The following is a 14,997-nucleotide window of genomic DNA, read 5'->3' as shown; positions in this document are numbered from 1 at the left end:
TTTATGTATAAAAATATTGAGTATTCTTTAATATTATTTATTATTATTACTATTATTATTATTAATTTCCCTTTGGGATGAATAAAGTATTTCTGAATTGAACTGGGATTTTAGTTCCTTCACCTTTCTATTTCTCAGCTTGCTTTTCAGAGGGAAGTTAATGTCATAGTTTTGATGAACAGTCCGAAAATGCCGCTCCACATTTCCCTTCTTCGAAATAGCAACGGTAGACTGACAGATGAGGCAAATGCACTTCGAATATGACATGGTGGAAAAAAAACAGTCCTCCTCCCATTCCGTATGGAAGTGGCAGGTTTTTGGCTTCTTACTTGGTCCAGCTCCCCCATTCATTTTTATACCCTTTCTTAAGTTTAGTAGAAATAAATTGGAGGCTAATTAGGCGACTCGGTAGCTTGTAGCAGCTGGCGCGGTTGAACGCGTCATCCATCCTCTATTTATTATGCCATATGATCTACCCACACTACCTTTGCGATCGACCAGTAGATCGCGATCGACCTATTGGGCACCCCTGGTGTAGCTTTTAACGTGAATGCGTACTTGTGTATCAGTTATATGCATCCCTGATTATTACTACAATTTGCAGGCATTCCTTTACAAGAACAGCTACGCTATTTATAGATCTAAAAATAGACCATAAGATGAGATGTCCGACAGGATGCTTGCTGTAAAAACATGATCATTTATTTGACTCTAATGACCCTTTCAGACAGTAAATTCTCTATAATATACTCTGGGACTAAGGTGTTTACGGCATGGGCTACCTTAGCCTCTTTGATGCCGGGGTAGAGGTCGCAGATGGCAGCTACAGCTGCGTCTTCTGAGATGATCCCGTAGCCATCCTCGTCCCACTTGCTGAACTCGAAGGCCAGCCAATCGCGGCGCGTCCGGCTGCCAGGGCTGCCTTCGTCGGCCTCGCAGCAGGACGTCGGGTGGGAAATCAGGTAGCGTAGGCCGGTCACCCAAATGTTAGCCACATCTGCTGAGAGCGCCACCAGGTCAAGGGATTGGTACTCGTCGCCATAGATGATGGAGAAGGCGGCTTCCTCGGGCAGCTGCTCGGCGGGGCCGTTGTGGCGGAACGTGTCGGTGCTCTTGCCCGTGCGCACCTCCCGAATCGCGGTGATGTCCAGCCGGGCGCGGTCCCCGTCCTTCTTCGAGGGCTCCCAGCGCAAGCAGGTGAGCTCCGGGTCCAGCGTGTAGAAGCGGCAGTAGATGCGAGAGCTGGGCCGCACCTTCTTCAGCTCGCAGCCGCCCTGCATGAAAGCCAGGCAGTCGCTGGCGCTGCTCACCTTCTTCTCAGAGGGCATGCTGCTGAAGGAGACTGTCTTCTTCCTCCCACCACCCACTTTCTGTACCGTCGGGTCCTGGGATAGAAGAGAGAGATGAAGCGAGAGCAGAGATACAGTCAGTGCCACCGGTTTCCCTAACTGTGAGTCACATGCCATGCGCTACAAACGTAACACCTAGAAATAACCTTGACGGAGAACACCTCAAAACCCCTGTGATACTCCTGAAATGAAAATAAACAGACCCTTAGCGTGGGAACTACACCAAGTTCCCATACAGGTGTGTTTTTACTCAAGTTCTTCCAGGCTGATAGCCAACATCTCAATGAGTTCCGCCTTATTCATACCTGCTCGTTTGAACATTTCAGTGAGGATCGGCAGTTTTCATCAGTAATTCATTACTGGTTGCTGGTATCATCTGTTTTTATGAAAAGTCATTTCAAAACAGCATGAAACAGCATTCATTCCAGTTTCGTCACAAAGAGATTATGAGTAGCTGTGATTGTAACGTCTTAAAAGGTTAGTGCAGCTGACAATAATAAAACCTGTTGCATATAACACAGCAGTATATTTCTTCCATATTTAAACATATGGAATTATGAAAAAAAAAAAGGAGAGTAATAACAGGTACAGCATTTACTAATCCTGTAGTCAGATTTTTCAAAAGCAGATCAACAGCAAATGCCATTGTATACACAAGAAGCAAGCAGCCATAACCATGGGGGCTGGGGGGCATATATAAGGACATCATCGACAGCCATGGGACCTGGGGACATATGCTATATGGAGAAAAGTATTGGGACACATGGCCATTACCCCCATAGGAATTTTTATGACATCTCATTCTAAATCCACTCTGGCTCTGTGCAGCCAGTCCAGTTCTTCCACACCAAATTCACCCAACCATGTCTTTATGGACCTTGCTTTGTGCACTGGGAGCGAAACTAAGAGTTCCCTTCACTGGAACTAAGAGGACTAGCCCAACCCCTGAAAAACAACCCCATACCATTATCCCCCCTCCACCAAACTTTACAACTGGCGTGACAGGTAACGTTCTCCTGACAACCGCCAAACCCAGACTTCCATCAGACTGCCACACAGAGAAGTGTGATTGGTCACTACACAGAAGACATTTCCACTGCTCCAGTGTCCAGTGGCAGCGTATTGTACCCTTCCATCTGACACTTGGCACTGCGCTTGGTGAGGAGAGGCTTGCATGCAGCTGCCTGGCCATGGAGGCCCATTTCATGAAGCTCCCAAGCCGCACAGTTCTTCTGCTGGGGTTAATGCCAGAGGAGGTTTGGAATTCTGCAGTTATTCAGTCAACAGAGTGTTGGTGACTTTAATGCACTATGCACCTCAGCACTCAGCGACACCAGAGACAGCCATATTACTGACCGAGCCAGACATACCCCAAATCAACAAAAAGCATCCAAACTTCCCCAGGCCACTGGAATTGAATGAAACCTGCACTAGTGGCCAAAATTATGAAAACGCTTCCAAGTTTTAGAGATTGCAGAACTTTAATCCAGTTACTCCATTTACTTATGATATTTGTAAACATTCTTTCATGGTTTATAAACATTACCGCCAATATTTGTGTAGTAATTTTTAAAGCATAATGCCAAAAAAGCTAGATGTTTCCACAGTTTTGGCCACTAGTGTACTCACTACTGGAAAAAATACTTGGAAATACAATGTGCTTATGTCATAGCATAACCTGATGGTCTTCTATTGAAGGACATCATAGACAGCCCTGCAAATTTCACAAAGATGAAGGCGTTTAAGGTAGTGCCTGAAATAGACGAGATGCAAAAGGAGATATTTTCCATTTAAGAGTCAACCTTTTGTCCTCAAAATGTCCTGCTTGGGGGCAAAAGGCTGAGCAAATGATTAAATATAGAAGCAGCGTAACTTGACATGACCAAGCCCCATCTGATCAATAATGCAGATGACTCAGTGGAAACAGAGCCTGGATCCGTCCTGCAGCAGGGGACCAGGCCACTATTACTGCCTTCCATGATGCCCTCGCAGATCCTGCCCTGGACTCCTCACGCTGAAATGGCAGGGTTGAAATGGCAAGTTGTCTCTCTGAGACTCATTCATCACTGGCAACCGAAGGGCCAAGAAGAAACCGAACAAATGGTTGGATCAGGGAGACCAGGTCACCCAGGGTTTAGACAAAAATAGCCGGGAAATAAAACGAGATAAAGTCTCCGAGAAAATGTGGAGGAGGCTTTGGCAGGCGGTGTCTGGCAGTGATGCCGGGAAGGGCAGAGGAACAGATAGAACTGATTCCCAGCCTTGATGTCCATTTGAGAGGTATGATTACATGCTTCAGAAATGCATCAATTTGGCTTAAAGTGGAATTGACCGTTTTCCTACTTAAGGGGGTATTGGGTAATATGTTGGCGTCAGGAATAGGGGGTACACACCCCCCCAATATCGGCAGACCCCCCCCCCCTCAAAAAAAATAAAGTGTGTCCCTTATCTATTATTATGAATCTGTGTGTTACTGAGGCTAATTTGCTGTGCATGCAGAGCGTGAGAATGAAACATATACCTAAAAAAGATTGTAGTCCTATCAGACAAACTCATTTTATCATATGGGTCAGTTTTTTTTTGGTTTCAATTAGTTGTAAAAAGTATCCCTAATCAGTGTTAGTCATATTTTAAAATTACTTAGTCTTACTCTAAAATCCTTTCTAAAATCACATCCTTTTATGATGTAACTATTGCGTGTATGCCCATTGTGGTGTCACTATACTCATCACACCCATCCCCCTGCCTCGCCGCCTGGGTAAATTCGCCCCCCCCCCAATGTGAAACTCCTCCCAACGCCCCTGCTGGTGGTGCAGCAGGAAGCACTGTTTCATCGCCTCCAGTGCTGGGAGTGTGACTCCTTCCCCCGCTCTCTCTTGCATGTTCCCTCCACGCTGCTCTGGCGTTCCCCTGGTACTCCAGTCTCTCGCCCACTGTGAGTGAGTGTGTGCCCGCCAAAGGCCTGCCATCCTGACTGGGGCACCCCCCCCTTGTGCCCAGTGCTTCCCTACACAGCCTGCAGGCTGACCCCATGACCCTGCTCTAGCTAAGAGGAAGGAAGATGAGTAATGTGTGTTTTTATTTTCAATAGCTTCTGAACAGAAGATGCAGGTGCAGGTATTCAGTACACGGATATGACAGCAGACAGATATGTCATGCTATAATCTCCACACTCAGGGGGCCAAGACTTCATCATACCACAACCCTGCCTTACGTTGCCTTTTACAAGCAGCACAAGTCAGCCCGTTGGCTTGGTCTTCACTATGATTTGCCATCCTGTTGTGTCATTACCAAGTACAAATGCTCCTAATGCCTTCCCTCAAAACTGATTGCTAGACTCCACTTCAATCATATGCCTGATTCTATCCAGACATTTGAACTGTATTAATGTAATCTATCCATCTGTAAGGCTGCTGCAGTAACAAATGGCTCGCCTAATACACCCTGCGCCCTCCCCACATTGCGAGTTTGTATGTCTGAATGCCTACTTTGAGTACCACGCTTTTCTCCCTGGCACGGTCGTTAGGCAAACTGGCACATCAAGATTGCCCGTCATGTGTGATTACATGTGTGAGTGTTTATGTGCCCTTTGAGGGACCGACACTCCATCCAGGATCTTCCCCAGTATTGTTCTCTGTGCTTACTGGAACCGGCTCAGGGTTCCCCAAGACCCAGCACTGGATAAGTGCCTTAAAGATAGATGGATGGATGGAATGATGGATGGGTGGATGGATGGAATGATAGATGGGTGAATGGATGGATGGGCTACATAATAATCTCAATTTTAAAAAATGAATTTACTTTATTCCTAAGCAGCATCATAGAGAATAGATGGTCAAGGCTTTTCCTTTCAACAAGCACTCGTCAGGAACATTTTAATAACTCCCATGATGGTCACCCTCCCATCCACAAACACACAGCCATTTACATCAATGTATCACAACATTCTTAATGGTCTGGGCAGTGTTTCTTTAATAATCACACAAATTCCGCTCTTGGCCCCATAGCGCCACATGAACGTTTATTGCCAAGGCCTCATCAATTTCACAGCAGCAGATTTACAACAGCAAGACCAGGCAACACTGAAATTCATCTACACCCCAGCTGTACTGACAAAGAGCTCAATATTACTATTTAAGGTTATTCTGTCTTTATTAAGTCTGCAGAGACAGACATCTTCCGTGTTACGGCATCCATCCATATTCAAGCTGATACACCATTGAAAGTTTAGAATTCTTTCCCGCCTCATCTGTCCTATTTAATTGAGCTATTGAAGATATAATGCCCATTGGAGGGTAGCCAGCTAAACTGGGAGCTTGTGAATCACAAGTATCTGCCGTCATATCCAGCAATCCCAGATTAACATGAACAAGCCTGTTTGTACTTCATCAGCAGCTGGGGCTGCTCTCTCCAGAGAGTCTCTGTGCCTTTCGCTCACAGAACAAGCAGAGCCATGATCTCTCACCCTGATCTAGAATCAGTTTCAGAATGTTTTTTTGACTTAAATTGTTCACTTTTTCCTGTGGGACATCTGGGTCTTTTGGCGTGATGGCAGCTCCTGACAGGGGGACTTATAAGCCTCAGGTCACGCTACCCTCTTTACTCACAGACCCGCCATGACACTTGGCAGAGGCAAGAAAGTATTTAAAATCCACTCTGCCTGTAGCTTCTCAGTAGAAGCGCATCTGTATGGGAAGCTTGCTCCTCAACTCTACGACCCCATGTGGCTAGATATGGGGTCGCTCTGAACACTGCTGATCGCCACTCAGTCAATCAGTCTAATATGGTCGATTTTATGAACCAATCAAATAGTTTACCAACTAACATTACTTAGTGGTGGTCAATATGGTGATATTTTATCGAACCCAGTTGCAATTGTATCCACTGTGCATATTTCAGAGGTAACGTACGAATTGTTATGAGAAATTTACATTTACAGACAATTTTGTCCATAGCAACGTACAAGTTAAGCAAATAGCACATTATAGACTTAAGTGCTGTCGAGAAGTTGACTAGGCATAAGTGCGGCTAAACTGGGCTCCCAATGACTGCCCAGTTACAAGTGCGCTACTTAACACTATTATTATAATGACAGAACAAACCAGCATCTATCACGCAATTCCTGTATGATCGAAGGCTGCAGCAGTACTACAACAAAAACAGACCAATCTGAAACAACGCAGTTTCAGCCTTCATAACAACTCTGCACTATGATTAATTAATATTACTGTATACATAAAAAAAACTGATCTATATTGTGGATCGTGATTATAATCAAAGGCTAAATTGCCCACTTCCCCACTCAGTTTACAGCCACGGTCATGTCCACTGCCCCTCATCTTCTCTCCCCCCATAGTGTCATAATGGTCATAAAGCCCTAGTTCATCGGTTTACTGTACATATCCAGCAATCCATACATCCATCTCCTATAACTGCTTGCTCTGGTCAAGGCTGCTGGGGAAGGGGGAGGGGTGGAGCCCAGCATACCCTGAACGGGATGACAAGTAAGCGTCTGAACATGCGAAATGAAAACTACTGCCATTCTTGGGAGAACAAGGAATTTGTGCATTGAATTTTCCATTTTGGTAGTAGATATTTTAACAGTTGCACTGGCACAAATGGAACCTTTGCTGCTCAAAATCAAAAGGTGGTGGAAATTAGGTGGTTTGATTTTGACTACAGTACAAAGTTAGATCTTTATATACTGTATATTACACAATAACACAATTTATATTCGATTCAGGAAGCCACATGATACAGCCACACAGTCCTTATTCCATTACAGATATCACAAGTTCCCCAACACATGCAGATGGTGGAGGTCAGACCATCTGACTTAATCTCCCTGGAGTGGTTTCACAGGGCATTAATTAGCCTGAGCTATGTTGCTATGTTAGTAACATCAGTGGTCTCAGTTTGCTTAAAAGACTTAAGTCATGTGACCACTCATTTACAAACCGCGAAAGCCTTAGACAATCTTCCACCTTTGGAAACCTGAATCCCTGCATCTGTGGATGACTGATGGTTCAGTCACCACAGAGGGCTACAGCTGCTGCTCCAAACATCCGTGGACAGTCATGGCTTCTTCGATATGTGTTCATGCTAAAAGGACAGTATCTGTGACATGAGTGACAGAAAAAGGTGACACCTGGCAAAATGTGAAACCAGCTGGAGAGTGATGATGGGCTTGAGACAAGCGTCACAGAAGCCAGAACAACAGATGACTGATACAGCCTGGATGGGTAATTACGCAGCCACTTTGGAGATAAGCGGCTCTACCTCCTTCACTCACGAGTTCATCAGAGGCAGCTGGAAGCAGATTCATCCTTCTCTACTTCTGCCTCCTCTTTGAGCATCACCTTCCAATAACAGAGTGGGAATCATTTCTGCTGTGTGTTAGAATAATATGTGTCTTAATCACAGGAGAGTACCCCAACCATCTGAGGGGCTTGTGATTGCTCGTCTACAAAATGGCTTTGCAGCAGCCCACCTGCTTTGTGGCGGATTCACACAGAGCAGTGTTTCCCAATTCAGTCCTCGGGGACCCACAGTCGGTCCATGATTTTGCTCCTCCAAGCTCCCTGCCAGACAGTCCAGATTTTTGTTCTGTTCCAGCTCCCAGGAGCTGGGAGGGAGCAAAAATGTGGGACTGTATGTGGGTCCCCGAGGACTGGATTGGGAAACACTGACACAGAGGGATGCAAGCTGATGTGATGAAACATTATAGTCTATCTGTTCCAGCTCTGTGAGTCCCTGTGTCCGTCTTCTACATCCTTCCTGTCCTCTTCGATTCCTCTTCCTTCCTTTGCGCTTGTGCCCTTTAAAAATCTCTAAATCTCTCATTCTCAGAATTCTCCAGTCTCAGTAAACATTGTAACACAGTGCCAGAGAGAGAGATACGCAGTTCTTAGGGCGCACACTGCCAACTGGCTTTTCCCATTCAGACCAGCACCCATCTGACACATTCCTAACTCATTAACTATACATCTCAATTCTCACTACCTAACTTCCACCACAGCCAACCTTCAACCACACTTCAACATGTAATAATTTAAGGACAATTTAATGCTTGTGTCATTATCTACATTTAATCATATTTGCTGTCAGGTCAAAAAGATTAAAATGATAACGTTCAGGTTCTGGTTGAATAACAGGACTGTGCAACCTGGCTTCGCCCCACCCCCCTCCTGTCCTGGAACGGATGCTCTAACGGAACTCAATCCCCGGCTCTGTGAGGACCACAGCTTACAGTGAGGACCACAGCTTACAGTGAGGACCACAGCTTACAGTGCACCTCTGCAGTGCTGATAGGAAGCCCAACAAGTGCATGGACATCGACAAGCCCCTCGCAGCTGCTTTTTATTCACAGTACATCCTGCAGTAAATACATGCTGTGAATTCATATTCATGCGTCTCTAGCTATTTGTCTCCAGATGACGACGATTACTGTTGTTATTATTATGATAACAATAACTGTAGCCAGTAACTATACAGCTTGAAGACTGATTTCTATTAAAATTTGCAATGGAGCAGAGAAATCTCCAAGAAGCCAGCATTTGTGTGACTGATCAGGCCAGCATATTTAGTAGCTGTTGTGATGCTCTGACCTTCAACACAGATATGGGTTTCTAATCTAAGATGCAGCTGGTACTTACTGGACATGACAGACTACATCATATATATTTACAGGATATGTAACATCTGCAACATCATAAATCAGCAGAGGTTGGTAGCAGGTTGGGAAACAGTAAAGCTAATCAGCCCACTGGGTAGCAGGGAGCCCCACGGAATGCAGCTCCTATCTCTGTGAGCCTGATGCTGGCAGAGACTCCTGGGGGAGGACAGAGAAGGAGCTACAGGAGTCTACAGGCAGTCTGCTGGGGCCTGGGGGGAGGGGCTGTCTGATCTTGGCTGGACGCTGCACACCTGTGACACACAGAGTAGGGGTGTATTACCGCAACAAGGCTTTGAAAGGATTGAAGGGAACTGGTGCTGGGGGCTTTGAGGAGGGGGGCCGCTAGGGCCCTTCCTATACTGGCAGAATAGCAGGTACTTCGACAGTTAAGGCTCTGACATTGTGAACAATGCTTCCATGTCAAATTCTGTGAGAGCAAAAGATGCAGAGAGCGGCTTTTTAGATCAAACTGGGCGTGCTATTAGATTTCCAACCATTACTTCTCCAAAAAATAAAATAAAAACAATTCTCACAGGCAGCAAAGCATTGTCTGACGCCTCCAGGGTTCTTGGTTTGAATTGCAGCCCCGCACAGTGTGTGTGGAGCTGGCATGTTCCTCTGAGTCATGTAAGTGTCCTCAGGGGGGGTCCAGCTTCCCCCTACAGCCCCAAAGATATGCAGCAAGGCAAAGCAGTGTCTCTAAATTGCCAATAGTCTATGTGTTTATGTGCCCTGTGGTGGACTGGCATCCCATCCAGGGTGTTGGGCTCCAGCCCCCAGCGACCCTAACTAGGATAGACAGTTAGAAGATAAGTCAGACAAACATGCAAGCAAAAGTATCCGCTTTATTTGGTAGCGATTTTCATGTAGGATCTGGCAGGAACACACAGGATCTTACGCTGAAGGCTCAGCAGGCGCAGTTCCCAATGTGGCACAATGAGTTTGGAAAGACGAGCGACAGAGGAAAGCAAGAGAAACCTGGCAGCCATTAATGATTAAGGGACAGAGAAGCGAATATAACCACAAAGGCAAATAGTCAGACAGCCAAAGAAAAAAATGATTAGTGACGGTATTAACAATGTGACAAGCACAAAACTGCAGGGGGATTGCAGAGTATTGAATAACAGTGTGTGTTAACTGAATTTGATCATCTTTTCTTCTGAATGAAAGCAACTGATTGCAGAGGTGCATGAAAGCAGATAGCAGAAGAGTTATTGTAATGGATAACATATACAGGTTGCTAACCACAGCTACTACTGCTCTCAGGTGTGTATGCAGGTGTGTGTGTGTGTGTGTGTGTGTGTGTGCATTATAGGAAGAATACAGAGAGCAAGTGGTTTGTTTTCCATTCCATGCAAAAGGCTTTACATAACAATATAAGCTGCTTATGTAATGTATAGCGCATGAAGCCACCTCCCTAATTTCTCCTCTGTCTTCACTCTTGAGAGATGATGTGCACTGATAACACCACCTGCTCCCACACACAAGCCCGCACACACACCCAAACACAACAGATGATGCAAAAATACGAACATGAAATCATATACATGCCATTCTCACATATCACACATATCCACAGAGGCTCAGCCCTTATTCTTTAGCCATTCTGACACACTGATTGTTTCAAGCACACAGATGCACACACGCATGCACACATGCATGCACACACGTATGCACGCACACACATATGCACACACGCGCGCGCACACACATGCACACATGCATGCACACACGTATGCACACACACATATGCACACACGCGTGCACATACATATGCACACACACGTGCACATACATATGCACACACGCGTGCACACATTCATGCACACACACATGCACACATGCATGCACACACACGTATGCACACATGCATGCACATACACGTATGCACACATGCATGCACACACACGTATGAACACACGCACACAGGCAGAATATTGTTCCCCCAGCTGGTGTCTGGCCCGGACGTGAGGCCCAGTCTGTCTGTGTGAATCGGGGAGGGATACCGAGGGAACGACGTGGGAACAGATCTGAGCAAGACATGCTGTTTACATTCCCACAGTCTGACTGTCTCACACAGGCAGCCCCTAGCACAGCTCAGCTCACACTGCACTGCACACAACACGGAACATGCGCTCAACACACTAACGACACGTCTCTGAAAATCACCACATAGCAACTGCGCTTCCGAGCTCACGCCATAACCATTAGACGCTATTTATATGCAGTCATAATACACAATCATACAGTGACCTACAATGCTTAAGCAGCTAACTCTCATCACAACAAAGCACAATAAGCCATAATAAGTCACACAAATGTTTGGGAACAAAAATGCATTTTGGTCCCACACAGCACAAAAACACACAAATTAAGCAACAACAGCTACTTGATCCATATCACAGTTATCCGTCACAAAACCACCATACCACCGATCGAGCAGGTGTGGACCTTAAGGCCAGAAATAAGAGCCAAAATGCCAAGTCAATATCAGTGGGAAAACAGGAAATAACAGCAATGAAAGTAGAGACCTTATAAATGCGAGACACCAGTCAGCGTGTCACTGCTGCAAATCACACACCTCTGTAGGGGAAATCAATGACAGCCTTCAAGAAGCAGGAATGAGACAGAGCAAGAGCCCTGTGGCTGGGGGCTGTACAGTTCAAACCAACCAAATGATTAACAGTATCATTAACTCCCATCATTATCATTATCGTTACTATTATGGTTATTAAATAGACCATCACTCTGACACACTACCGAATGTTATTACATATCAGCAGGTATAACACACACTTACAAAGACACAGCACTAAACTATACCCTTTGAGACAATAATTTAATGCAATACGGATTGGTCAAGTGCATAACCTTAGTCTTTATAGAAAGGTTTTTCCGTTCACTGCTACAATGGACTTACACATGTGGAAACATGCCGCCTTATTCAGATGTGTTATAAGCCAACTCATACCAAGGTTGACGTTCTGTCTTCTGGCCTGTAATGTCTAGGACAGGCTCCAGGCCTCCCTGACAATGATAAGTGGCTGGAAGATGGATGGATAAGCCTACTTATCATGTACTTCCTGTACATTAAATTAGTTTTTACAACATGGGGTGTTGACCAGATTTAATGGCGCAAAAGTCTTTTGAGTTCTGACTGACCCTGACCAAGTTCCCAGTACAGGTGCACTTCCACAGATACTCAGTATTAATAGTTCCTGTGATGGATTTGTTTACAAGGCTGCTTGTAAAGGCCTATCAGATAACGTGAGATACAATCTGCACAAAGAACTGCGTAGTGTACTTATAAATCAGGGCCTAAAACACCTTCACTCTTCCAGGGGGAGTAACAAGGGTTCTCATATAAGTCCTATAAAAACATCCCAGGCAGCTCAATTTAACATCAAAAAAGCCTTGACAAGATAAGCAATTCAAAGATCTTTTAAAACTTGTTTTAAAAGCATGCATCATTTGTTAAAATGTACATTTTGTATTCATCTTGGTTTCATATCAGTTGAAATGAAACATTTCTAACAAAAGGTAAGACTGAATGCACCTGAAAATGTCAAATGGTGTAACCACAAAAAAATAATATTACCTATTTTATCCACCTAGAGTCCATGCAAGTGTACTCATAAAAACAATCACATTTTAAAATATCACATTAAAATAGATTTTATTAGGATTATCCTTAAATTTAAACTTTATGTGTTGCCACAATGTTGAGCAGGAGATATGCTGACAACATCTCTACTTTTGTAAAAATTGTTAAGAAACATGTTATTACACTGCAGTAAAGGATTATAATTTATTCCATATGAATGTTCCTGTATATTGTCAACTATGCAAGAAACATCTCCTGGATGCCCTGGTACGCATCATCAGTGATGTATCCTGGGGTCAACAGGTGTTTCGGGGCTCGCAACATCAGACACCCTTGCCCAGGTGACCCAGCTGGGGGTGATCAGGCCCCGACTTGCGTACCAGTAGCTACCCACGGATCAGCCCTCTTAAGCCACAGCCACCTTGTGGCTTTCTCTGCAGCTTCGCTCACAGCCTGGATAGCCCTCTTCTTGGCTGCCCCAGTCACCCCCAGCTGGCCGAGGACTTTGCAGAATGACCGACCTGCAAAGCCCCTGCATCCCACTTCTATTGGCTCAAAGAATGTCCTCCAGCTCCTTCCCCTGCACTTCTGCTCTAGTTCCTGGTACTTAGCGCGTTTCCTCTCATTGGCCTCCTCAATCCGCTCTTCCCAGGGCACTGTGAGTTCCAGCACGATCAGATGTTTTGAAGCCTCAGACGTGATGATCATGTCTGGCCGGAGGGATGTTTTTGCAATGTGCTGGGGGAACTTCAGTTGTTTACCCAGGTCAGCCTGTAGCTGCCAATCGGAGGCTGTGTTGAGGAGGCCAGTTGTTAACTGTGACCGAACCTGGAGTTTCTCTCCAGCCTTAATAAAAGAGATTACTTTCTTCCAAGCGTGATGGTGATTGCTGGAGCTGATTGCTGAGGCAATCCTTTCGGCAACTACTCTAAGCACCTGGTCATGACGCCAGCGATACCGACCATCGGGCAGGGCCTTTGGGCAGCTGCTGAGGAGATGTTCTAGGGTGCCTCTTCCAGAGCACAGAGGACAGGAAGGTGTCTCGCTCTTCCCCCACACGTGGAGGTTTGCTGGACTTGGCAAGGTGACGTATACTGCCTGCACAAGGAATCGGACGAGGTGGAAGTCTGCCTGCATGATGTTTGCCCAGGTGACCTTGCGCTGCAAGGTACTCTCTCACCTTGTCCACGCTCCCTGCTGCCTGAGCCTTACGGCCCTACTTACTCGCTCCTCCTCCTCACCTGCACGGACCTCTTCCTGGAGTAGCTTGTGTCTCTCCTTTCCCTGTGCCCTGCTGACCTTGGCCTTTGGGAAATACCCCAAGCCTGCTCTCCCTGTTGCCAAGACCCCCACCAGTGTCTTCTGCCTTAGGCGTGACTCTGCCACCTCCACTGCCTTCTCAGCCTTCCATTTCCTTCCCATCCTTACCTCGATGCCTGCTAATGCCACCTTACAGTCCTTGGAATCCCTGTACTGTAGGGCTTCTCTTGCACGCGCCACCTTGAACTCTTCTGTGAGACCACTGAAGGGTAGCTGCAAGGTGTTGCTTGTCCCATACAGGGCAGCGCTGGTAAGGCTGCGGGGAAAACCCAGCCACTTACGAAGAAAGCCACTGATTTTCCTTTCGAGGGATTCCACAGTTGTTATTGGGACTGTGTAGACAAGCAGGGGCCACAAGATTCGTGGCAGGATGGAATGCTGATCGATCCAGGCTTTAAACCTGCCAGGCAGGCCGGACTTATCCACCTTGGTGAGCCAAGCTCCCAGCTCCTCATTTGCCTTCTGGATGGCAGTCTTTTAGACTGGAGTCAAAGAGCTTCCCCAAGCTCTTAACTGGTTGTTCCGTTATGGATGGAATTGTGGTTCCTGAACTTGTCCGTCACCTTCCCCTTCTTTAGCACCATGGACCTTGATATATGACCTCATATTTTATATTGGTTACACCAATTGACACAAACCAGTTACACCACCTGACCATGTTGCGTCTCCAGTCCATTACTTGTTGAAGAAACTAACACTGAAAATCAAGCATGACAGTCAACAAGGTCAGCTGAAATTAGTGTTTATTTTACTTCAATGTAGAAAAAAACTTCTAACAATAAGACTTGTGAATTTGTGTTTTCTACTGTGGATTCATCCACCCATCAATCCATTTTCTGCCGCTTATCCGGAGCCAGGACAGGGGGGCAGTAGGATTGAGGAGGCCAATGACCTGCCTCTCCCCAGCTACCTCCTCCAGTTCCTTCAAATGGATATCAAGGCATTCCTACGCCAGCCGAGAGGTATAATCTCTCCAGCATGTCCTGGGTCTGCCCCGGGCTCTCCTCCTGGTTCTCCCCAGGGAAGCATCCAGGAGGCATCCTACATAG

General features: G+C 45.9%; 1 protein-coding gene across 2 annotated transcripts in view; it reads right to left on the bottom strand.

Annotated features, from left to right (window-relative positions):
• The window catches only part of plcl1 (phospholipase C like 1), a 51,348-nt gene that overhangs the window by 14,806 nt on the left and 21,545 nt on the right, over window positions 1–14,997 (bottom strand). For both annotated transcript variants that reach the window (XR_011992526.1, XM_023806086.2), the window contains exon 2: window positions 783–1,385. Coding sequence is in view for 1 of the 2 variants with exons in the window: in XM_023806086.2 (XP_023661854.1) it covers window positions 783–1,385 (603 nt within the window). In the remaining variant the exon portion in view is untranslated. The remainder of the gene's footprint in view (window positions 1–782; window positions 1,386–14,997) is intronic.

This window comes from Paramormyrops kingsleyae, chromosome 1 (genome assembly GCF_048594095.1).
Source record: "Paramormyrops kingsleyae isolate MSU_618 chromosome 1, PKINGS_0.4, whole genome shotgun sequence".
NCBI classification, from domain to species: Eukaryota; Metazoa; Chordata; class Actinopteri; order Osteoglossiformes; family Mormyridae; genus Paramormyrops; species Paramormyrops kingsleyae.
Note: the sequence above shows the minus strand (reverse complement) of the source record. Positions and strands in the feature narration are given on the sequence as shown.